Genomic DNA, 26,933 nt, shown 5'->3' with positions numbered 1-26,933 from the left:
TTATTTTAATATGTAAAACATAACATCAGAAAATAAAAGAAATGAAACATAACTATTATTTATGAAACTTTTAAATTGGAAAATATGCAGAATTCTATTGGAGCAGATAACTAAAATGCAGCAATGCTCAGCAACTGTGATTCTATATGGGAATGAAATTTTTGCTAAATTATTTTGTTCCTTTAACAGGTTTCTTAACAAACCTGAGCAGCATATATTTGCAACCAATACATGTTTTATAACTGTATTGTTTTTTGACAAGAAGTTAAATACTCATTCTTTCATATCATCATGTTTCCCCTTTATTTTGATGATGTGAAAGGTAAAAAGAAAAAGAAAAAGAAACCCAAGGCAGCATTAGAAGCATTAAAAGAAAAAAATTCAGTAGGTCTAGCAAAGCCATGAAAGCATATCTTATTAAGAAGAAAGAAACACAGTATAATAGACAAAACTGAAAAATGAGTTTTCAATTACATTGCTTTCTTGTATCTAAAAAAATCACAAAGATTATTTCACAGAATTTTAAGTGATTTATCCAGTTCTGTGTCTAAACTGTACTATTCCAATGTACTTCTAATACCAACCAAGAATGCCTCAAGAACAGTTTATCAAATTGAGATATCTGATGTGACGTTGATACAAATGAAATAGCCTTACAGAAAATATTTAAGCCTTGCTATTTTTTTTTTTTAGTTTTCCTATAGTATCATATCTTTCAGGTTTTGTTTAGAAAAGATTCAATCTCAAAACCAACACCATTCTTCCAATGTTAAATGAATGAAAACTCCTCATCGCTGAAAGAAACACATGATACTGAAAATAATTCTGAAGTGACAGAACATTCTTCAGAATATTTTTCAAATGAAAAGATGACAGAAAAGATAATCCATAGTTCTTCAAGGCAATACTATAACCTTTAATACAAAAAGGAACTTAATTTTAGTGCTGCAGTCAAAGCAAATTCTTCAAATGAGATTTGCCATGACAAAGAACACTAAAAACAGGGAGTATTCAGTCTCCGGAGGGGTTGAAACTACTGAAGGGGGCACCTGGAGGCGTCTGCAGAGTGTGCGCAGTTCTTCAGTATTTAGAGCATCGATCCTGCGGTGATACTCAGCCACTGACACTACCTAAATATGGAGACAGGGAGACAATAATTCCACTGACAGTTGAGAAAAAAGAGCAAAAAAAAAAAAAAAAAAAAAAAAAAAGGAGAAATTAAAATGGGAAAAGAGAACTATAATTAGGATTTCTTCCCCACTCCATGCTGCAAATCCAAGAGATTTATATATTAAACTAGAGTGAAATACCCATGAATGATTTTCACTACTACATCCAACTAGTTGGTAATGTAAGGTTTATTTCATAGGCTATTCCATATAGATTCAACTTAGTGAACAGAAATTATAGTTTTTTATACAGAAAACACTATATAAAACACATACTTTGCTAACATTAAAGATAATATCTGAAAACTAAATGGTCTTGCAGTTACAAAGGAAGTGGTAGTTTCAACTACCCCCTCCAAATCAGGTGAGCTCAAACATTATATCCTAATGGCCATGCTAGAAGAATTTCTTCTAGGCACAGGTGACAAACATACCCATCTATAACAGAAACAAAAGAGGGGAGAAGAGCAAGAAAACAATATACATGTACATCTTAAAACCTAAGGCAATTAGAAAAATAAGCCCTAGAAAGTAGAAAATTAGATTTTCAAAAGTATGTCTAATCATAAGTACCTTCTAAGCATGTCTGCTTTAGCCCTTTAAATGACTTTTTTTTCTAGTTTTTGCCTCTCTTCTGTTTTATTTCTTTATGGTTTTTACTGTATTACTTATTCTTGACTAACATTTAACAACTTTCCTACATTTTAACTTTCAAAGGAAAACTTTCTATCTTCTATAATTGCCTAGACCAGGCTCTTGCACAGTATTAAATTTGAAAGCCATAAATGACAGGTAAACACTATTACAGAAAGCCCACAAAAACAGGTAAGTTTCCTCAGGTTGACACAACAATTACAGTCTTTTCAGATCATGACATAATTCTAAAAACAGTTACCATACTACAGTGAACACTAGTGGTGTCATAAATATGTGACAATTCTCTTGAGCTATGACTAGTTCCACTTGTAATCAATCAAACATGCACAGAGGCTCTGACCACAAAATGAGTTAAACCAACCGGCTCATAAAGAGTTTAGATTTCAAACCTAGGTTTTAAGGGCTTTTTATTTAGCCAACTAAAAGGAACTAGCTACCACTAAACATCAAGGTAAGCACGAAAAGCTATATAAACTTGTTGAAAGTTCTGAAAGACATGAGAATAGAAAAAAGGAAAAGAGGCTGGACAGATTTCCATTCTGGCCGTTATTATTATATTGAATTTTGCAAAGCAACAAAGCATACAATATGTTAGCTGACTCTGTACTCAGAAACCAGAAGCTGTTATCCTCTCTAGCTCTGAGGGGGGGGAGGGTTAGATATACCTGGGTTCCTCACTGTCTATCAATTTTGTTATGAAACAATGAAAATAATAAAAGTGCATGTCAAATCTGGGTTTACGTGAATTACTGAGGAAATGCATATTAAGGACTGAGTATAGTGCCCAAGACATATTAATGAAAGCTACTATTATTAACACGACTTTTACTTGATTACTTTTCACCAATTACCCTGAGGACTAAATGATAATGGCTGAAGAGCCTCCTTATTTATTTTTGGCTTTTATTTTTGAATGAGAATATTTCAGGTTTGACATCTCAACTATTTTCAACATTTTGATTATTCTGAATTTAATTTTTATATTTCAGTATTAGATAAAAATAATGAAGGACTTTCAATTAAGAACAATAGGATTTCAATAAAGATTAAAGAAAAATTAGGTACTAAAAATAAAAAACATCATGGGCTTACTTTTCTATGCCCAGCAAAACAGGTCTCTAGAAATATTTAACGGCCAATTATATTTTTCTTTCTTTTTTCATGGCCTTCAATCCAATAGTCTCCTAGACAAGGATTCTCAAATCATATAACTTATTTACTCCTCTGCTTTCCTTCTATAACTTATCTACTCCTCTGCTTTCCTTCTACCCCTCCAGTTAACAATGATCTTATACCTATATTCTAAACACACTTCCTGGGTGGAAGTGAAATTAAATTATGCTCACAAAAGAGATCAGTCATAACCTAATTGAATCAGCATTGCTGAGAGTAGGAGTTACTAATAAGAGAACAACAAACTGCCATGATAAGGCTAAGCTTACCTTAATAACACTTGATAAAGTCATAGTTTCTTTCATGTCACAAATCTACTTTTTCAAATTTATTTTTTTCAATTTTAATTTTTTCTAGAACTTAAAAAAACTTTCTGCCTCCTTAACCTTAAACATTTACTCATGCCCTGATGCATGAAGATACAGAAAACTTAAAAAAAAAAAAAAAAAAAAAAGGTCTGTGAGTTAATAGAAAAAGGGATTTGAATTTGAATACAGAAATATACTTCCTTCTCTCAAAATAAATAGATAAAAGAGCTATATATTCCCAGTATATATGAGGAAACTGGAATTAGTCTTACATTAATTTTTACATCCTTGGTAAACCGTACTCCATGTATACAATTTATTACTTTACCCAAAAGATTAAACCTAACTAAAAAATGAATACATTTCTCCAAAACATCCCATATCACGCCCTGAATTATTAGGGGTAAATAGTTGAGAAAACCAAGATCTTCCAATTAAAAGTGCATTCACTGGCTAAAAAATCGTTTCTTGAGGAATAAGGTATTTGGATATACTGCTAAGTCCTATCTGTAGGAACTAAGTACCATGACCTATACTCTGCAGAATTAAATGCCACCCTCTTCTTTTCAGTCTTTGACAAAGGATCCTCACACAGAGAAAGTATTTTCCTAAGTCTTTATTTCTATAGAATTACCAATGGAAAGGCAGGGGTAAATCCACCCATCACTATTACAAATGGACTAACAAAAATAGACTAGAGAAAATTCAGTTGTTGCCAATCTCATGAATATGAACATGTTCATCTCCTAGATATAAAGAACAATACCTTGTGGATGTTCCAGTGTTTCCCCAAGATTACTCCAAAACAAACCCCAAATCTCCTTCCTTCAACTGTCTTGCACACTAACAAAAATCTGCTAGTTATATGTCAAGTGCCATTTTTACTACTTTCTCAGTAAAGGGAAATGCAAGAGAAAAAGAAATACTATCAAATCAATGCCACTTATACTTACTTTGGTCCCAAAAATATGTTAAAGAAGAAAATACAATTCTGAGCTTCTGTATCAAACAAAAAGAACATACAACAGCATCCCTGAAGTCACATAAGCTATTGTTCCACTACATCTCATCATATATTAACAGTCTTTATTACAAAATAAGACCAGAATTATGTTAAACTTTGCCCCATTTTGCCTAAATTAAAACTACTGCTTTCAAAATATCATTCCATTTTGAGACCAGCCTGGGAAACATGGAGAAACCTCATCTCTACAAAAAATACAAAAAATTAGCTGGGTCTGGTGATGCAGGGTGGAAGTATCACCAGAGCCCAGGAGGTTGAGGCTGCAGTGAGCCAAGATCAAGCCACTGCACTACATCCTGGGCAAGAGAGCAAAACTCTGTCTTAAAAAAAAAAAAAAAATCCAGAATTAATTCCATTAGTGAAGTTTGATTTGAAAAAATCTCCAATTAAAATTACTTCCTGTCCTTCATCAATACTGGGAACACGAAAAAAGGGGAAGGAAGAGGGGAGCCATATCCCCATATCCTTTTTTTTTTTTTTGAGACGGAGTCTCCCTCTGTCACTCAGGCTGGAGTGCAGTGGCGTGATCTCGGCTCACTGCAACCTCTGCCTCCTGGGTTCAAGTGATTCTTCTGCCTCAGCCCCTCTGCCTCTTGGGTTCAAGTGATTCTTCTGCCTCAGCCTTCCTAGTAGCTGGGACTACAGATGTGTGTTGGGACTACAGGCGTGTGCCACCACACCCAGCTAATTTTGTATTTTTAGTAGAGACAGGGTTTCACCATATAAACTATACTAAAAAATTGTATATTACAAATTCTAGAGGAATCATTTTAAAAAGCTTTTTTAAAAAGTATAACTGAGATGCTAAGAGATGAAAGAATATGGAATCAAATTAAATCTGAAGCACAGGAAAATAAAATTAGAGCAGAAATCAATAGATTAAAAACAAAATCAATAGAAACCCAGCAATGGAACCAGAAGCCAGTTCTTTAATCTTTGAAAAGGTCAATAAAATTGATAAACCTCTACCTCTAGCCAGGATAGATGAGAGAGAGTGAGAGAATAAATATTAGAAATGAAGAGGGGCCATCATTACTGATCCCATGGATATTAAAAGAATAATAAAGAAATACTATACAACTGTACACTCATTAATCTGATAATCTAGATAAAACAAACCAATTCTTTGAAAGACAGAAACCACCAAAAGTCACACAAGAAGAAACAGGTAATGCATGCCTATTATCTCAGCTACTCAGGAGGCTGAGGTGGCAGGATCACTTGAGCCTATGAGTTCAAGACCAGCCCAGGCAACATAGCAAAACCCCAACTCAAAAAAAGAAAGACAGATACATGTTCAAATAATTAATAAATAATTAATAACCTCCTAAAACAGAAAGCACAAGGCCCAGACAGGCTCACTGATTATTACTACCAAATATTTATGAAGAAATTATACAAACTCTCCACAATCTCTTCCAGAAAACAGAAGCAGAGGGAATACTTCTTAACTAATTCTGTGAGGACAGCATTACTCTAATAGAAATAAAAACATTACAAGAAAGAAAAACTACAGGCAATTATCTCTCATTAACATACATGCTAAAATTCTCAACAAAACACTAGCAAATTGAATTAAGCAATGTACAAATGTACAGAATTATATAAAATGATCAAGTAGAACTTATCCCACCTATGCAAGACTGGTACAACCTTGAAAATCAATTGATGTAATCATCAACATGGTACAGAAGAAAAATCACGTGATCTTACCAACAGATACAAAAAAAAGCACTAGTCAAAATCCAACACTAATAAAAATGGTTTAGGAAGTTAGGAATAAAGGAGAACTCCCTCAACTGGATAAAGAACATGTATTAAAAAAATTCAGTTAACATCACATATAATAGTGAGAAACAAGATCCTTTCACACTAAGACTGGGAACAAGGAAAGGATATCCCTTGTCAGTACTCTTATCTGACATTATGCAGGAAGTCCTAGCTAATACAATAAGACAAAGGAAGAAAATTAAAGTTATATAAATAGGGAAGAGATAAAACTGTCTTTGTTAGCAGACGACATGATTGTTGGTATACAAAAATCCCAACAAATCAACCAAAACACTGCTGGAATTAATAAGTGATCATGGCAGGCTTTCAGAGTGCAAGATTAATATGCAAAAATCAACAGTCTTCCTATGTATCAGCAATGAAAACTTGGAATTTCAAAGTTAAAAAAAGAATACCATTTATATTAGCATAATGTAAATGAAATACATATAATGCTAACAAAATACATAGAGATCTAAGTGAAAAAAAAGTAGAAAACTGTGATGAAGAAAAGATTTAAATACATATTCCACGTTCATAGATAGGAAGACACAATATTGTCAAGCTGTCAGTTCTTCCCAACTTGATATATAGATCCAATACAATTTCAATCAAAATTCTACCAGGTTATTTTGTAGATACAGGTAAATTGATTCTAAAATTTATAGAAAAAGTTTATATGCAAAGACACAGAATAGCCAAGAAAGCAATGAAGAAAAAGAACAAAGTTGGAAGATTGATGCTACTCAACTTCAAGACCTATTGTACTATAAAACTACAGTAATCACTACATCATGGTTTTGGCAAAATAACTGACAGATCAATGATACACAATAAAATACTCAGAAATATCCCACATAAATATGGTCAACTGACTTTTAACAAAGGAGTAAAGACAATTCAGAGGAGAAATAATGGTCTTTACCCCAAACAGTATTGGAACAACCGGATATCCACCTGCAGAACAGTCAATTGAGACAAAGTCTTTACACTAAATGGACTACAGAGGAAAACGCAAACTATGAATCTCCTAGAAAATAACATAGGAAAAAAATCTTTGTGACCTTAAGTCTGAAGGTGCATTTTTAGATAAAATACCACAAGTACAATCCATGAAAAAGAAAAGTATTAAGCTGAATTTCATTAAAAGTAAAAATTTCTACTGTGTGAAAGACACTGTCAAGAGAATGAAAAAGACAAGCTACAGACTGGGAAAAAATCTCTGCAACACATATAAATGATAAAGGACTGTTATCCAAAATACATGAAGGAATACAGAAAGGAAGGAAAGAGACAAAATTGTCTGTTCTATCTCTATGTTTATGTAAAATGTAACAATAAGATATCAAACAAACTGATTAAAACATGGACAAAAGATATGTCACCAGGGAAATGCAAATTAAAATAAGATTGATATAACACTACACACCTATTTAAATAAAAGCTAAAATCCAAAGCACTGACAACAGCAAATGTCAGCAGGGATGTGGAGAACAGGAATTCTCATTTGTTGTGGATGCCATGCAAAATGGGTATAGCCAGATGAAAAACAGTTTGGCAGTTACTTTCTTTCTTTTCTTTCTTTCTTTTTTTTTTTTTTTCAGAGACAAGGTCTCACCATGTTGCCCTGGCTGGTCTCAAACTCCTCCCACTTCAGCCTCCTAAAGTGTTGATATTACAGGCGTGAGTCACCACACTGGCCTACCAAACACACCCTTAACGTAGGATAGAGCAATCATGTTACCTGGTATTTACCTAAACAAGTTGAAAACTTATGTCAACACAAAATCTACATCCAAAAGTTTGTAACAGTTTTTTTTTCATAAGTGCCAAAAGGTGGAAGGAAGCAAAATGTCCTTTACCAGGTGAATGGATAAAGAAGTGGATAAAACCATAAAATAGAATATTATTCAGCAAAAAAAGAAATGAGCTGTCAAGCCAAAAAGACATGAAGGGATCTTGAATAAAAATTCCTAAGTGAAAGAAGCCCCAATCTAAAAAAGGCTACATACTACTGTACGATTCCAACTATATGACACTCTGCAAAACGCAAAACAGTGGAAAGACTGGTGGGTGCCAGGTGGTCACTGGCATTCACTATAAGGGAATGAGTGATAAACAGCTATGGCACAGGGAATTCTTAGGGTAGTAAAATCATACCATGTGATTCTACAACTAGATACATGTCATTATACACTTGCCAAAACCCACAGAATATACAACTCAAAGAATGAACCCTAATGTAAACTATGGACTCTGCATGACAATGTATCAGTATTTGTTCATACACTGTATGAACAAACTATATGTTACATATGTGGTATATGTAACATATACCACACTAATGTCATATGTGAGTAATAGGGAAAACTGCGTTTTGGGGAAAAGAGAGTATATGGAAACTCTCTATACCTTCCATTCAATTTTTCTGTAAACCTAATACTAATCTAAAAAACAAAATCTATTAATTAAAAAAAGTTAGGGGGATAATAAAACAAAAAATCCAGAGAGGTAGTTACCAATATGAGAGTGGCATAAGATGAGATGAGAAAAAACAGACAGATGCAGCTACATTAGTGATGTTCTAGTTCTAATACTGGGTAGTGGTACATCACAGATGTTTACTATTATGCCTCATAACTAGTATACATAAGATATCCTTTCCAACTATTGAGTCAGTGTTACAGCTCTCTTAGAATTTATCTAGCAGGTTTTCTGGTCTTCACTGGAAAGGCCCCTACGCTATTAAATTTATTTAAATGAAAAATAAAAAACAACTGAGTCAAATAAATTAGGAAAAAATATTTTACATTGAATATATGTGTACACTTTTTTCAACTAGGTTGTGACTGCAGAGCAGAAGATGTTTCACTTACCATAAGAGATACATAAATACTGGTTAATAAATGTACTATGACTATACTACTACAGATAGGCAGCATAATATTGAAGAATACTGGCTTTAGTTTTAGACTGCTACCTTAATTCTGATTGTGATTTTTATTAGTATTGTGAACTTAGGGAGCCTCATTTAGTTCCTCCATTTCTGATTCTTCAAATGGAAATACTCGTACATTTTATGAGAAATAAATAATATGTATAAAGTCTATATAAAATAGGTTCTCATATATTAAACATATGAAATAAATAATTCTCTTCCTCTTGTTATATTCTGAAGATTTTTGAGGGCAAGTGTGGCAAAGAGTTTAAGGGCATTGGCTAGAGCCAGAATGACTAGATTAAAACATCAGCTCTGACTTGCACTAGTTGTAGTGTGATTGCTATATCCCTCTGTTTTTTCACTCGTAAAATGGAGAAGATACAGTAATATTCCACAGGGTTGTGAGGAATAAATAAGGAAACTCATTATTAAGTGTTTAGAACAATATTTGGTATACACTGTCAGTACAAGTAATTATTTTCATCATTATAATTATTATCTCATGCTGAAGTCACTGGAAAGATTTTTACATTTAAATTAGCTCTTCCTAAAAATCCACCTGTCGGCTAATTCTTGAACAGATGTAAATAATTCGACATACAAACTTTTCTCCTGTGTTTTCATATATGAAAGCCTAAATTTTAAAAAAGTCTCTTCTTTCGTATACGACAGCCTAAACTAAGAAAATGGTGATGAAATTAGTGACTACTGATAAAGGTAATAAAACAATGATGTTATTTAATGATTTGTGACTTTGATTAAGACTAAATCCTTATTATAAAATGGGCTTATAATTTCAAGTAAATTATGATTTATTGACAGACACTAACAAGGTAAAGTATGGCACATGAATATATCAATACATGAACAGCTTCAAATAAATGAATGATTAAAGTTTAAGTTATCAGAATAAACTATAAAACGGCCTTAAAAAAATAAAAGGTAACAAAACTTAAGCATGCTTGATCAATATGGTTCTCATCGAAGCTAACTGGCAAAAGGTTAATTTCATGCCATGAATTTTGTTAGGAGTGTATGCTTCTTATTATTAATGTATTTGAGACATAAATTAACTCACTTATAAAACAAAAAAATCTGGTTAACACATAGGGTTACTGTAAGGTCACGTGATACTATATACATAGGCATTTAGAAAATTGTCAAGGTATCTACAGATACCTTAGTGATAATCTCTCTTACAGAGGTAGTAATAATATGGCCATATTTGTTGGGTAAAGACGAAGAATTCTAAAAAGCTACACATTACAAACTCCAAAATGTCAAATTTTATTTGCTCTGAAATACTGGTTATTCTCTTAGAAATAATTTTTTTTTTTTTTTTTCAGTTTAAAAGCATAAGAGCCCCTTGTCAGGCAAAATCTTACAGGGATCTCAATCTATAAAACAGGTAAAAGAACTGCTAATCCTTTTCATCCCAATTTTCTTAAGAACTGCCTGCCTTACAGCTCCTAGAATACCTGCTTTAAAGCAAAGCAAACAACTAGAAAACTGGGACTTCAGCTTGTCTACACATCAAAACACATCATACTGTACTATTCCAGAAAAACTTCAAAGTCATCCTGGTGAACTACAATATGTGCTAGTGAGAAGTGACAACATGCTAGCAGCCCTCACTCTTGGTGCCTCCTCTGCCTTGGCGTCCACTCTGGTGGCACTTGAGGAGCCCTTCAGCCTGCCACTGCACTGTGGGAGCCCCTCTCTGGGCTGGCCAAGGCTGGAGCTGGCTCCCTCTGCTTGCGGGGAGGTGTGGAGGGAGAGGCACCAGTGGGAAGCGGGGCTTCCCGTGGCACTCACAGGCCTGTAGGCAGGCGCCGGCTCAGCGGCCCTGCACTTGGAGCTGCCGGCCGGCACTGCTGGCCCTGGACAGTGAGGGGCTTAGCACTCCAGCCAGCAGCTGCAGAGGGTGCGCCAGTCCCCCTGCAGTACTGGCCCGCTGGTGCTGTGCTCGAAATCTCGTGGGGTCTCAGCTGTCTCCCCACGGGGCAGGGCTCAGGACCTGCAGCCCACCATGCCCGAGCCCCCGCTCCTGAGTGGGCTCCCGCTGGGCCCAAGCCTCCCCAAAGGGCGCCGCCCCCTGCTTCATGGCGCCCGGTCCCATCCACCGCCCAAGGGCTGAGGAGTGCAGCTGCAACTGGGGACTGGCGGGCAGCTCGGCCTGCAGCCCTCCTACAGGATTCACTAGGTGAAGCCATTTGGGCTCCTGAGTCTAGTGGGGACTTGGAGAACTTTTATGTCTAGCTAGAGGATTGTAAATGCACCAATCAGCACCCTGTCAAAATGGTCCAATCAGGTCTCTGTAAAATGGACCAATCTGCTCTCCATAAAATGGATCAATCAGCAGGATGTGGGTGGGGTCAGATAAGGGAATAAAAGCAGGCTGCCCAAACCAGTCAGGGGCAACCCACTCTAATCCCCTTCCAGATTGTGGAAGCTTTGTTCTTTCACTCTTTAGGATAAATCTTGCTGCTGCTCACTCTTTGGGTCCATGCCGCCTTTATGAGCTATAACACCAGGAAGGTCTGCAGCTTCACTCCCGAAGCCAGCGAGACCACAAACCCACCAGAAAGAACGAACAATTCCAGATGTGCTGCCTTTAAGAGCTCTAACACTCACCACAAAGGTCTGCAGCTTCACTCCTGAAGTCAGCGAGACCATGAACCCACCAGAAGGAAGAAACTGCGGACATGCCATCTTTAAGAAATGTAACACTGTGAGGGTCCACAGCTTCATTCTTGAAGTCAGTGAGACCAAGAACCCACCAATTCTGGACACACTAGGGTCAAGCTGTCTCTGTACTACACGACAGTTTAGTTCAGTGACCACTCCATGCTTCAGCCAGTCATTCAAAATGGGAAATAATTCTACTAAACTTTCTGGGTTACTGTGAGGGTTCAATTAAATAATATATATGTATGGGCAGAGCTAATGGCCAATGAGTAGGAAGCATTCTTGCTCAGGCATGAAATAAAGTATCTGACAAAATTATATAGCCTCCCGTAAGAACGAACAGAACTTGGCTGGGCGCGGTGGCCTGTAATCCTAACACTATGGGAGGCTGAGTTGGGTAGATCTCCTGAGCTGAGCTCATGAGATAAAAAGCCCAGCCTGGGTAACAAGGCAAAATCTAGTCTCTATAAAGAATACAAAAAAATTAGTGGGCTGTGGTGCATGTTTGCAGTCCCAGCGACTTGGGGGGCTGAGGCAGGAAGATCACTTAAGCCCAGGAGGCGGAGGTTGAAATGAGCCAAAATCTCACCACTGAATTCCAACCTGGGTGACAAAGTGAGACCCTGTGTCAAAAATAAAAATGAATGAACAGGACTTGGACGTGGTGACTGCAATAAGCGTTAAGTGTTTGATGCACATTAATTAGATTGATCTATAAATTTCAGAATACCCACAATTTATTTTGCTTGTATTTGTAATAAACTGTATTGAAGTCTTTGCAAACTAAGAATAAATGATTATTCAAACTTCAAATCAAAAAAATGTATGAATAGCTTCATTGTTCTTGGTTTAAAAAACAAAGACGGTGTTAACTGATTTATCTAGTAAATCTAACCACAAATTTTAAAAATTCAATCATTTCAGGTGCCTAAACCCCTCTGTGCTGATGTAACATATAAATGAATTTTGAAATTACAATTAAAAATAACACCTTTAATATTTTAATATTTTGACACACTTAACATTTAAGGGAGGCAAGCTTCTTTGGGGGCATCTCCCAAAGTCCTTATTGGATTTTAAATCGTCTACAATTACAGTAAAAATAAAATAAACATTCATAAGGCAAAATATAATCCCAAATTACCATAGAAAGAGCAATGGACATTTTATAACAATGTACACATACAGAAAATAACTAAAATTCTTACAATAGTATGGTTGACTGAATTTCCTTACTAGGATATCGCTTAAAGACTTGTATTAGGTAGCATTGCCTGAAAACTTTTTAAATAGCTTAAAAACCTTTTAGTCAGATTCTTAAAATTATACCCTTAAATAAACAATATTATAAAAGAATCTGGTTTGAGATCCAGTCAATAAAAATTAATTTACTCTGTTCTATTCAATTTATTTTCAAGCAAGAGAAAATCCTGAATATTTTTCTACAAAGTTAAGCTAAAATAAAAAACATTAAGGCAGCAATTAAGATTTGGTATCTTCCTGCTGGTGTAGAACATACAAAACACTTAATATGAAACAAAATTACAGTCCCTTATTAATTTCCCTTTTTGAAGATACTCAGAATTAACAGAAACAACTTCAAGGTACTTTGTACAATCATAAATTTTGTATTCTATAAATATCCTCTATGCTTAAACTTTCAGAAATTGTATAATTTTTCATAATGTCACCATGAAAAGACTAGCATATATACAAATTAAAATAACTAAGGTTTACCAGAGTGTATTTATGATTAATTGGTTGATGTCTTCTCCCTTTTTTCCCATACCAGAGACGAGACATTTCCTTTCTAGGGTAAATTAAGTTACATAAAATCACGTAAGAACTGTTTTCAAAAGCATTCTTCCTCTGTCAAAGATAAATTTCCAGCACCAGAGCCTTACTACAGTGACAAAACAGTTTGCTAGAGACAAAGATTTGATTGACAAGAGAGAGAGCTAATCACTAAGGAGTTTCCATAGCAATGATAGTCCTGAGTGGAGGCTGTAAAGCTGGGGAGGGAAGAGAGAATTTCCCATGCTTAAGTTTGGTTGCACTGTACCCAAATGTGCAAAGAAAGGGCTCAAAACTTTAAAGATACAGAGCCTATATTTCCAAACATCAGTACACGAAGAAATATACTAAAAGTAATCCAGTAACAAAAAAGGAGTAAATATAATTTCCAGAGTCTCTCAAGGCACATGAATGATTTTAATAAACATTTTGTTGTTTGTTCATATAGTCATAAAATTATGTCCCTTACTTACAGCTAACAGTAAAACAAAATTACATCTTTTACATGAACATTTTTTAAGCAATAAGATGTCCTTTGTGGACTCTTCCACCCTAAAATTTTACAGAATGACTATGTAAAAACCAAGCCAATGTGCTACAAGTAAATCCTACACAAATATTCAAAGTGTCCTGAAAATTCCTTTGCCTGTTACACAGTCTGCTTTTAAACTGCATTCTCTAACATCTAATTTCTTGAAAAGGTAGTTATATTCACTATGCCTACATACACTTCACTAACCAGTGATATTTTGAATATAACCAAAGAAGTGAATTTTTTAAAGATTAAATATAAACTATAAAAATATATAAACTAAAACTATCTAGAATTCAGCTTTAATTAGAGTATCAATGTCATGATGATACATTTGAAAATTTCTTTCATTTTAAGGTACAGCTGCTCCTTCCACTTCACTTTGTTGTATGTACATGATGCCACCTTTTCACACACACACCACCTTTCTAACACACAATACTGCATCCCAACCAAACCCCCACCCCCATCTCCTTCCTCCACAGTCCAGCATGCGCTCACACAGGGCACAGCACACCCCACAGTGAACACCCTACCTCCTCCACATACCAGACATTTCCCCTATTCCTCTCATTCAGCCCCACTACACTTAGCCTAAAATCTCTCCCACAGTTCCTCATAGGCACACCATCATTATCTTCACACCAGGCTTAAAGTTCTCTTCTATATACAGTGCATTGTGGTCACACTCCACCCCTCCATTACAGACTCTCCTAACAACTCATCAGCAATATTATAAAATTTGGTGGTGATGGTGGTGGAAGCAGCATTTTGAAAGCTTGTCATAACTTCCAGCTACATTTTCTAAAATAACAAATATGATGTGTGTTCCAAAATGAGGTTTAAATGATATATTAAAAACAAAACCAAAAACCACCAAGCATGGCATAGTCTATTCTGTTGGTTGCCTATTCAATATCCACCCTTACACGTCTTTCCTAAAGTGGCCTTGATTTTGCTCAGGTATCCTTCCAGCCATGTTTCTGAGGAGGTTTCTGACTAGTTCATCTCTGGACAGAACTAGTCATTAGAGACCTAAATCAGTGGCTCTCAAGTTTTAACCGGCATCAAAATCACCTGGAGTATTTGTTACACCAGAATTCCAGGCTCCAAAAACTGCTTCTAATTAATGAGACTCAAATGGGGTCTGAGAATTTGCATTTCTAACAAATTCCCAGGTGCTGCTCCTGCTGATAGTCTGAGAACCACACTTCAAGAAACAACAGGTTTAAGCTATTCTGAGTGCAGTTTTCTGTTTCTCGAAGTCATCCAAATTTATAAATACAGTGTCAGGCAAACATAAAATGAGCTCAATGAGTCTCCTTCTTGCCTTTTCTGTTTTTGTAGTATTTACAACACATATTGCTAAGTCATTTAAATTTGCCTAGATATCCAAGAGTTTGAAGGAGATGTCAATTATTATTATAATAACATGATGGGAAATAAAGCACTTTTGAAAACACTACCAGTTTACAAGTTGAACATAATCTGTTCTCATAATTCAGATATTCAATTTAATAATCCTTTTCCTTTACTTTATTCCAATTGAAGTTATTAAGTTACCTTATATCTCTTCCTGTTTGATTTGGGAATGGTATGATAGAAGCTATAATATATAATTTACCCTACTCACTATTTATGATTTTATGCCAGGTGAGGTGGCTGTAATCCCAGTGCTTTGGGAGGGTGAGGCAGGAGAATTACTTGAGCCCAGAAGATTGAGACCAGCCTGGGCAACACAGCAAGACTCTATCTCTACAAAAAAAAAAAAAAAAAAAAAAAATTGGCTGGATGAGGTGGCACATGCCTGTAGTCCCATCTACTGAGGAGGACGAGGCAGGAGGACCTCTTGAGCTCAGAGTTCGAGGATGCAGTAAGCTGTGAGTGTGCCACTGCATTCCAGCCTGGACAACACAGCAAGACCCTTTCTCGAAAAATAATAATAAATTTAAAAATAAAGTAATACTTTAGAATTGTAATATTTAAAATCATAAACTAGTCTGTCACCCATGCATCCTGCCTCTTCTCACCGTCTATATTAGAGGCTTTTTATTTTTTATTTTTTTTGAGATGGTGTATTGCTCTGTTGCCCAGGCTAGAGTGCAACGACGTGATCTCTGCTCACTGTAACCTCCGCCTCCTGGGTTCAAGGGATTCTCCTGCCTTAGAGTCCTGAGTAGCTGGGATTACAGGTGTGTGCCACCACGCCCGGCTACTTTTTGTATTTTCTTTTTTTTTTTTTTTTTGAGACGGAATCTCTCTCTGTTGCCCAGGCTGGAATGTAGAGGCACGACCTCGGCTCACTGCAAGCTCCGCCTCCTGGGTTCATGCCATTCTCCTGCCTCAGCCTCCTGAGTAGCTGGGATTATAGGCGCCCACCACCATGCCTGGCTATTATTTTTTATATTTTTAGTAGAGACAGGGTTTCACTGTGTTAGTCAGGATGGTCTCGATTTCCTGACCTCATGATCCGCCTGCCTCGGCCTCCCAAAGTGCTGGGATTACAGGTGTGAGCCACTGCACCTGGCCTAATTTTTGTATTTTTAGTAGAGACAGGGTTTCACTGTATTGGCTAGGCTGGTCTCGAACTCCTGACCTCAGGTGATCTGCATGCCTTGACCTCCCAAAATGCTGGGCTTACAGGTGTGAGCCACTACGCCTGGCCTAGATAAATATTTTTAATGGAAATACTATAGCTCACAACTTTGGGCTAGCAATCGAAAAATATTTTTAACAGGGAAAGCAAAACACTAGTTCAAAACTCTCCTGAAGTCGCTAATATCTTTAAGATAACATAATCAGCAGTCAAAACAGACGATATTAAGCATAAAACCTGGGTGCCAAATGCTAATAAAAGAAAACATATGAATAGTCTAAAACTTTCATTTGTAACTATACAGGTTCTCAACATAGAAATATAGTCATATATCACATAATGACAGGGATATGTTCTGAGAAATGCATCTTTAAGCTATTTCGTTGTGTGAACATCACAGCATGTACTTACATAAACCTAAATGGAATAGCCTACCATATAACTAGGTTATACGGTACGGCCTATTGCTTCTAGGCCATACCATATAGCACGTTACTGTACTGAATACTATATGTGACTGTAACACAGTAATAAGGATTTGTATATCAAAATATATCTAAACATAGAGAGGGTAATGCATTGTACTATGATGTTATGACATCACTAAGAGAGAGCTCCATTACAGTCTCAGGGAACCAACAAAATGTCATTATGTGGTGCATGACCATATTATGAAAATCAGTACCTATCAACTTACAAATTCCAATTAAGTGTTTAATCCTTCTGATTTCTTTTTCAGATTTATTAACTGTCTTCTGGAGTTATAATTTATAATATTATTTGATTATTCGATCAGTATTAAAAAAAAGAATACTTAAAAAAATTCCCTTTATCTGAGAAATGTGATTTCTCAATGTAGTGACTTTAGACACAGATAATTCCTCCACTTTTGGACCAAATTAATTCTATGTGGATTTTGCTGGCTAGACTGAGAAGAGATCGTGAGGGTTTTGTGCGTTTAATATATTAGTTCAGTTTTAATTTTGGTGTTACTTATACCTTAATAATAATAAAAAACATATGTTTAACAAAATGAACACCAGAATACTCACTGCCTGTCAGCTTAGGAAATAAGGTATTAACCAAACAAGGGAAGTCTCCTGATAAGGTGTTTCTTAAAAGCTGCAGCAATAACCACGGTTGTAGTTTTCTGGGAAACCTAATGAATGATCCTGACCGTAACTCTACTTAATGACAGCTGTGAAAACAGAACTGGCTCCACAAAGCAATCGCCACACAGTAGTGAAAAACCAAATCCAACAATGACATAATGTGATAAATGTTATGGCCTACAATGCTAAGAACGGGTTACATATTTTACACTCATTTAACTAAAATGGACAGCACTAAATACTAAAGTCAAAATGGAAAGACTATAAATTATTTTAAAAACTAAGCTGAAAGGCAGATTCTAACATATTTTGAATAATGGTCTAGAGGTTTATATAGTAAGTAGTTAACATATTTACACTTATGCTTAAATAACCTAAACTTCAATTATTGAGAAAATGTGACTAATGTCATGTACCTAAAAAGATACAAGTTGTTTCAAAACCCCAAAATTGTACAGCATGTCTTTTTATCAATATTTTGGCAATCGTGAGAAGCAAGAGGGAAGCCAGAGCAATTTTATTCAAAAACGAATCATTTTAAGAATGAAAAATACTGTTATACACCCTATCAACACATAATCTTAGTAAATTCATTCTCAAAATTTAATCAAGTAAATGTGTGGGAGACCAAATAAACCAAGTAAAGCTGATTTAATAAAACCAGTTTCTTAGTTGTTTTTATTTATCATCCTAGGAGAACTGGATGCTTTAATTAGGTTTGGAGCATGAAAGATACTGAAGTATATGTGGTATAAAATTAGAGATGAAAAATTTTGGAAAGCTTTCTCTGCCAGCTCTTATCCCAAAAGGAGTGAAAAAGTCAATCCAAAGGAAAGCAATCAAAAAGCAATGTTAGCATAAAGAGCTCCACCTTTGAGGCCTGTGTGGTCAAGCAGCAAGACTGGCATGCTGGACATGTGACACAATGAATTCTTGACTTTCAGAAAATTCTAGCACACAGCCTCTTAAAGTTGGTACTTGGGGTGGATGCTGGTAATTGTCTGGGGGTATGTAATGTCTCATGATAAATGATTGCAGGATGACAGTGATTCAACTTACAGTATTACCATCTTGACTTCATGATAAGAAATTTCAAATTTATCTTTATATTACAACAAATAAATTATGAAAGTGAATGAAAAGTTTTACATGAATCTGAGCTTATTGTGGTAGTCACTCCTTTAAGTTATACTCCTGGATCCTCAGGCACTTGTCAAATATATTAAATTTTAAAGGGTATTTGATGGACAAAGTTGAAGAAGACAAAGTTCAGAGATCATTGACTTACAGCCTGGTATGTTTTTTGATTTCCCTCTCCTTGCAGTATCTCTGAGTACACAACATGATGGAAGTCCTGTGGTATGTAAGGGAGCTACGCCAACATTAACTGTATCTGCATGGCTGCTACTGAGGAGAAAATATGTTTTCTTAAAAATCAAGGCACAAAATGATTAAAGAAATCTTTCTCCATAATGAACCAAATTTATGTTTTTGATGCAGCACCCCAGATGAAAGGAATATGAAAAATATTTCATATAACTTGCATGACAGGAACTGAAAAGTTGATCTATGTTATAATCAATATAGTCTAAAGATTCTTCCACAGTCTTAATATTGTATATGTTTAACACAACACCAAGTTGTGGCATGGCATAGTACACTAGTTTTCCCACCTTGACTGCACAATGTAATTACCTAGGTAGCTTTAAACAACACTGATAACGAGGTCCTAGCCCCAATTATTCTGATTTAATTGGTCTGATTTGTGAACTTGGCAATGATATCTTTGAAAGCTCTCCATCATGATGCAAAGGTTCTGCCAAAGTTGAGCACTTGGTATGGTGGAAAAAGTATAGGCTCTGAATTAAGAGATTAACCACTATGAGAATTTTAGCCAAATAAAAAATAAGTTTAAATAAATTATCTGGGCCGGGCGTGGTGGCTCACGCCTGTAATCCCAGCACTTTGGGAGGCCGAGGCAGGGGGATCACGAGGTCAGGAGATCGAGATCATCCTGGATAACACGGTGAAATTCTGTCTCTACTAAAAATAAAAAAAAAAATTAGCCAGGCATGGTGGCGGGCGCCTGTAGTCCCAGCTGCTCGGGAGGCTGAGGCAGGAGAATGGCATGAATCCAGGAGGCAGAGTTTGCAGTGAGCAGAGATCGTGCCACTGCACTCCACCCTGGGCGACACAGCCAGACTCCGTCTCAAAAAACCAAAATAAATAAATAAAAAATAAAAAAGAAATTATCTGTAAAATAAAGATGATAATCTATACTTAAATGTATTGCTCTAGCTCTAACTATCAATCATTCACATGGTAGAATTACATGTTAATAGACACCATGGGGATGCAAACAGCAAATTCCAGACTGTATGACATTCTACAGAAAAAAATCTGATTTCTTAAAAACTGAAATAAAAAGCAAAGCAAAGCAAAGCAATGGAGGAGGAACCTACATTTAGAGAGACTTAAGAGATATTTTAATTAACTGCAACATTTGAGAGCTTAGTTGGATCATGACTTGAAAAACAAATTGTAAAAATGCATACTGTACATATTACATGTATTCTAAATATTTTTATGACACTTGAATAACTATGAACAATTGGAGAAAAGGAGGGACACAGAAGAAACAAGCTGATAAAACTGAATGACTGATACATGTGAATTTGTTTTACTATTAATCTTTTATTTTTGTATATTTATTGAACAAAAGTGCGATCATCAGGAAATAGCAGATGTCAACAGGCATTCTGCCTCATCTTCACCTCAGGACTTGCCTGACAATTTGTTAAAATGCCACTAGAGCACTTCCCTTTTTAGTGAAAAGGCATAAAAACAATCTGTATCAAAAAACAGAAAGTAATATTTTTCACAGAACTGCAAAGCCCCGCATCAAACAGTATCTTTACAACACTGGATATTCTTACTGACTGCCTGTGTTGAATATTGGCAGAAATCAGGGGAAAGACTATAATAAGTAGTTCCTTCTTGGTTATAAAGTAAGGTTATCAGACCCCCAAAAGCAAAACTCATAATGCATATTTCTTTTATTTGGGTATCACACCAAAAATGTAAGTTTGGTTCACTATGAAGAAAGGTTTCTTTAATCATTTTGTGCCTTGATTGTTTAAAAACATGCCTTCTCATCAATAGGAGCCATATTGATGCAATTAATTCAGGCATAGTCTCGCTCTGTCACCCAGGCTGCCGTGCAGTGGCACAATCTTGGCTCACTGAATGCTCCGACTTCTGGGTTCATGCCATTCTCTTGCCTCAGCCTCCCGAGTAGCTGGGAGTAGAGGCACCCACCACCACGCCCAGCTAATTTTTTGTATTTTTAGTAGAGACAGGGTTTCACCGCGTTAGCCAGGATGGTCTTGATCTCCTGACCTCGTGATCCACCTGCTTTGGCCTCCCAAAATGTTGGGATTACAGGCGTCACCCATCACGCCCGGCCCACACCAAAATACTCTTTATCATGTGGCATACAAAGTGACGTTACAAAAAGAGCAAATTCAGTCCTTTACACATAGTGAGTGATAAGAATAGTATTTCTCAGATCCTTTATCCAAATACTTAGGAAGTGATTTATTACTACTGACCACCTTAAAATTTGGCTAAATTTTCTTTTTCTTAGTAAACATATGTTTCTGTCTATCTTCAATAGGACTGACCTTCAATGTTCATATTTGGAAATTAAAATTTTAAAAAATATTATGGAATTTTTCCTGCTATCCCAAGTAATTATCCCAAGTAATTAGCAGGAATTAATCCTGCTATCCCAAGATTTTTTAGTAATCTGGGGTGCCATAGTTTATGAATTCTTTTAACATATTTTAGGGTACTGATATGAATAATGTAAGATCTGAACAGAGTTCATTAAGTTAAACAGTTGAAGTACTGGAGAAAATAATTCTGAAACAAGATTAAAAGGGAAAACAACAAATATTTTCACACTATCGCAGTATATGGAAAATGTTTCTTGTTGTTATTGACTTGCATTGGAAGACAGAATAAAGATAAGTCAATCAAATGTACAAAGATATGTTTCCTTAAGCTTATTGTAACAAATAACTTTCTAAGAGAGCTGTCCTAAAATGTAAAGTTATTGTCCTTTGAGGTAATAAATTCTCTTTCACTGAATATGTTTAAACAGAACAACAACAACAACAACAACAACAACAACAAAATGTAAATGAAAGACTGTGGACTATCAGTTAAAATGTCCAGAATCTATGGCTTTATGAAAAAATATTTACTACAACTGATGTAAGAACTTATTTTAGGAAATACAGCAATCTTGAAAGATGAGAAACTTTATACCTTAATTTTAATCTATGCCTAAGTTTATCCATTAATAAATATTGAGAATGAACTATATGCCTATACAATTCTTAGTTCTGAAGACATAATAGTGTAAGAAATTGACAAATCCCTGCCTTATGACCCTTACATAGGGAAAGGGAGAAAAAGGTAAACAATAAGTTTACCAAATTTATCATATACAAACTTCCCCAGTCAATGTACACATTTCTGGCTAGCAATATATTTCTGCTTGAATAACAGTCAGGGATAATAAAGATCTCTTTAAGTATCAATAAAGCAGAATAACAGTGAGTAGAGTTGTTAGTTTAAATCTAACTGATGCCCAAGTTGGTAGCCATAACAAGTTCATCCTAAATTCTAGGGCACCTATTCTCCATTCCTATGTAGAACAAAAAAATAAAAAACATCACAGCACATTTTGAAGTACTACTGTTTTATATAAGGGTTTTAGCCAAATTCTTCCTGTATTAAAATAAATCATGCTAACATTTAAAATTACTCTTTCCCTTAAACAAGTACTCATTAGTTTAACAAACATTTTTATTTTATTCATTTATTTTTTTGAGATGGAGTCTCACTCTGTTGCACAGGCTGGAGTACAGTGGTGTGATCTTGGCTCACTGCAACCTCTGCCTCCCAGGTTCAAGTGATTCTCCTGCCTCAGCCTCCTGAGCAACTGGGACTACAGCTGCGTGCTACCATGCCCAGCTAATTTTTGTATTTTTAGTAGAGACGGTTTCACCAGATCGGCCAGGCTGGTCTCAAACTCCTGACGTCATGATCCACCCACCTCGGCCTCCCTAGTTTAACAAACATTTTTTAGGCACTTAGGATCCACGAGGCATAACAAGAGCAATATAATGTAAGATACATTACAATTGTAAATTTTCTAGATGCCACATTAAAAAAGTGAAATTAGTTGTATTAATACATTTAAGCTAATGTATTCAAAATATTATCACTTCAACATTAATCAGTATAAACAAGCAAGATGTTTACATTCTTTTTCCTTTCCATTCTAAGTCATTAAAATCCAGTGTGTATTTTATACTACAGCTCATTTCAATTGAGACTGGCCACATTTTAAATGCTCAATGGTTACATGTGGCTATTGGCTATAGGAAGTAGAGTATTTTACACTACAGCACACCTCAATTCAGGCACTAAATTTTCATAGGAAATACTTGACCTTAATTAGATTTAGACTGATTTAGATCATATTTAGATTTCATGAAATTTACAGTTGAAAAAGTAGTTCATATATCTAAGTTATTCCTAATATATTTGAAAATTGTCCAATAATGGAACCAAGTATCAGTTTTTAAATTAATAATTAAAACTAACAATGCAGTCCCTTAGAGGCATTAGCTGCATTTCAAGTACTTAATAGCCACATATGGCTAGTGGCTACCATACTGGATACTGCAGTAATATTTTCAGACAACGTAGCAAGGAGTTTCCAAAATTATTTTTTTTCTCTTCCATTTTCTTTTGAATTGCACCAATTCTGGTCAAAGGACTGGTGAGGAGACATTTATTTTTCCTGTAGAAATTATAACCTGCACAGTCTTGCACAGAAACTGAGACAGTTCCTTTGAATCAAAATAGTCAATAGTCTCTTATTTCCAAAGTTAAGTACTCCAACCTCATGGACAGAAAGCTCTCAATTCCCGTTCGTGACTGACAATTCTGCCATCCACCTTGCCACCCAAGCTAGAGATAACTTTACGGTTACCAAGTTGTCACTAAATCCTGTGTAATTAGCTGGCTAATACCTTTTCTTCTAACTTTATTTCATCACCTTCCACTCCACCTTCAACTGTTGCTGCCTTAGTTAGTTAGGTACATATCTTTGATCACCTGGGATATTTTAAGTACCTCCTAAAGCTAATCTTAAAAACACAGCGCAGGGATATATATATTTTACATATGTAATCACCCAAGTAACCAGCACCGAGAGTAACATATAGAACATCCCCAGAACTCAATAAAGTTCCCTCCTGTCCCTGAGCCACCCTGTCACAGCCCAGTTATCCAGTACTGTGATGCATTTCTTTTTTTTTTTTTAATTTTTTAATTTTTTATTATACTTTAAGTTCTAGGGTACATGTGCAGAAGGGAATATCACACACCGGAGCCTGTCGTGGGGGTGGATTTCTGACTAGTTTGTCCTTTTGAACTTTGTGTAAATGAAATTACATAGTATATACTGGTTTGTGTCAGGCTTCTTTTACTCAACATATTATTTGTGAGATTCATCAATGTCGTTGCCTGTACCAGTAGATCTTTTTTATTGTTATCTGGAATTCTGTAAGTATTCAAAAATGTATTCATCCATTCTCCTGCTAATGGGACTTTCCAATTTGGGGCCAGTATGAATAAAGCTGGTATGAAGATTGATAATGTTGGTTTAAGTATTAAAATACCCAAAATACATGGTCAATATGTTCTTCTTTCTCTTCCTTATATTGGAGTCACAGTATAAACTGATGCTTTATATACTACACAGAATGAAATCAGACACATTCCAAATCAGTTTGCATTTTAAAAAGACAAGCCATGTATACGTTCAATTACTATACATGTTAAGTGCATGCAAGATACATTCATATCACATTAACAGCCACAAACATTAACACCAAATGATTAACAAAATTTGATTACATTTATTATCACATTTTAGCATCTGCTCTATATTTTCTAATGCATCAAGAAGAGACAAATCTAGGCAACACCAACAGATGTAGATATTGCTACCCTACCAACCTTATAAGATAATGCATGTAAAATGTAATATGTAATCTTAAGATGTATGTAAGAGGAGTTACAAAAAGTTTGTTAGTATTACTTTGACCATTTAAACAAGTTCAGTAAATTTGAGCACATAAAATTTCTACTACTTTGTAAAATTAGCACCCACTTATTTCCTTAAAATTATTATTGAAAAATTTAAGTCATGATAATGCGTAGGTCTGAAACCTAGAAAGAAGTAGTAATTTGCATAGATGCTGTGCAAATACTATGCACAGATGTGTTAAATGACTGCTGTACCACCTCCATGAAGGAGATGAAATTAAATCAGATGTGAAATCGATGTTTTACGAACATTAATTAACAGCAAAATTAAAATTATTTCTTTTGCCATGTTAATCTTTCCTAAATATTCTGTAACACACTCAATAAAAGTCATTTTATTGATGGTGGGTTTTCTAGTATTTTAAAGCAAAAGCAGAATGACAAATATAGTATTAAAGTCACTATTCAGATTCATTCAATAACCACATATAAACACGGATAGTGAACCTGACCTTTTAAAAAAAATCCCTCTTTTGTGCAAACATCACTTATATTTTGTACTACCATAAAGCTATAAATTCATACAAACTAAAAAGATGACTAAAATATTCATATTTTCCTCCTTACCTCCCATTCTCTGGCTGCTGCTTGATTATTAGAATCCTCAATTGTTTCAGACTCCTCAATCTTTTTTACTACTATAAATCCGGGTTCTCTGGCATATTCGCCAGTATCTTCTGCATATATTTCTGGACTCCACTGAATGAAGAAGGCATACAAGTGATCTGTCCTGTTAGGAGAATTGACTATTAATATACCTAGTATTCTGTGTTGCCAGAATTACAAAATTGTATTTGTAAAATATCTTGATAAATCTTGAAGACTTAAAATATACACAAAATATATTGTTTTATATTAATATAAAAGGTCTACCATCAGGAAGGCATTAACTCAAAAATTTTATTTGGCTATATTCTGTCAGGTTGTTCTTTAGAAAACTATATTAAGACTTTCCTTGGCATGTTTTGACTAGTTCAGATGTTGTATATAACAATGCTTTTCTTCTTTAAAGACACTAGTGATGGAAAAGGAAATTAGATACAGAACTTTGACCTCATTCCTACAATAAGCTAATGATCTAAAACACAAGTAAACAATTTATTAATGGCCTATTTTGAGACATTATATAGAATTTTCCAAGTTAATAGAAATGCCATTTCTTTAAATTTTACATGATACTAGGAACACACAGAGTTGAGAGACAGATGATCTAATCTTAGAAATCTCAGGTTTCCCTTTTCAATGTTTTGTTTACTAGAGTAAAGCCAGCTGTTACATTGCCTGATAAACATATTTGAGAGTCACACACACATTTCAAATATCTATGTTTTATTGGTTTTAATTAACATGTTTTTGAAAATTGATTATATAACTTTCAGCTAACATATATCAGTTAATAACCATGGTTCTAGAAATTATATTTTCAATATAATAATTTTTAAAATTGTCATTCTTTATGTGGCAGCTAACATATTTAAAAGGTGCTTCATTTTATCTTTCAATGTAACATCTTTTTATCAATTTCTCACTATCTATGTAGCAGTTTTACTAAGTTTTATGTCTACAATAAAGACCAGAATCCTAATAATATTAATTTGTAATGAATATTAACCAAGATACAAGAATGAATATTAAAATGGGAAATTCCATGCAAACATTAAAATAAAACCAAGAATAACAAGAAAAAATTAATTTTTATGTCCATTTGAACTAAATATAGTTACATTTCTCATTGGAGTGATTTCAATATCACTGGAACGTTTGAATATCTGGCTCTGTCCCTTTCAGGTATTCATCATTTGCATAATGCAAATCATATTTTAAGATTAAGCCAATGTTGTGGAAGACACACATTGTACTTACTACATATATGGTGGAGTGGGAAGAGGGAAACGAGCATTATCATTTTATGACTAAAAGCTGTAGTCTTCCAAAGCAACATATAAAGATTTTCCAAGAGGTACACAAACACGTAAGA

The 26,933-nt window shown here is 35.0% G+C and overlaps 1 protein-coding gene and 1 non-coding gene across 23 annotated transcripts in view; one reads left to right on the top strand and one right to left on the bottom strand.

Moving 5' to 3' along the window:
• OXR1 (oxidation resistance 1) overlaps positions 1-26,933 on the bottom strand; it is a 506,009-nt gene that overhangs the window by 14,320 nt on the left and 464,756 nt on the right. For 18 of the 22 annotated variants that reach the window (XM_030938264.1, XM_030938266.1, XM_030938269.1 and 15 more), the window contains 2 exons: positions 25,523-25,685; positions 1,050-1,130 (listed from right to left, as the gene is read on the bottom strand). In XM_030938264.1, coding sequence (XP_030794124.1) covers positions 1,050-1,130; positions 25,523-25,685 — 244 coding nt within the window. Of the gene's footprint in view, positions 1-1,049; positions 1,131-13,467; positions 13,886-25,522; positions 25,686-26,933 lie in introns of those variants that run through there. The other 4 variants (XM_030938267.1, XM_030938268.1, XM_010370820.2 and 1 more) reach the window with 2 other exon arrangements.
• Positions 8,778-8,840, top strand: LOC115899787. Its single transcript, XR_004059391.1, has one exon. It is a non-coding gene; the product is annotated as a U7 small nuclear RNA (small nuclear RNA).

This window comes from Rhinopithecus roxellana, chromosome 9 (assembly GCF_007565055.1).
Source record: "Rhinopithecus roxellana isolate Shanxi Qingling chromosome 9, ASM756505v1, whole genome shotgun sequence".
NCBI lineage: Eukaryota > Metazoa > Chordata > Mammalia > Primates > Cercopithecidae > Rhinopithecus > Rhinopithecus roxellana.
Note: the sequence above shows the minus strand (reverse complement) of the source record. Positions and strands in the feature narration are given on the sequence as shown.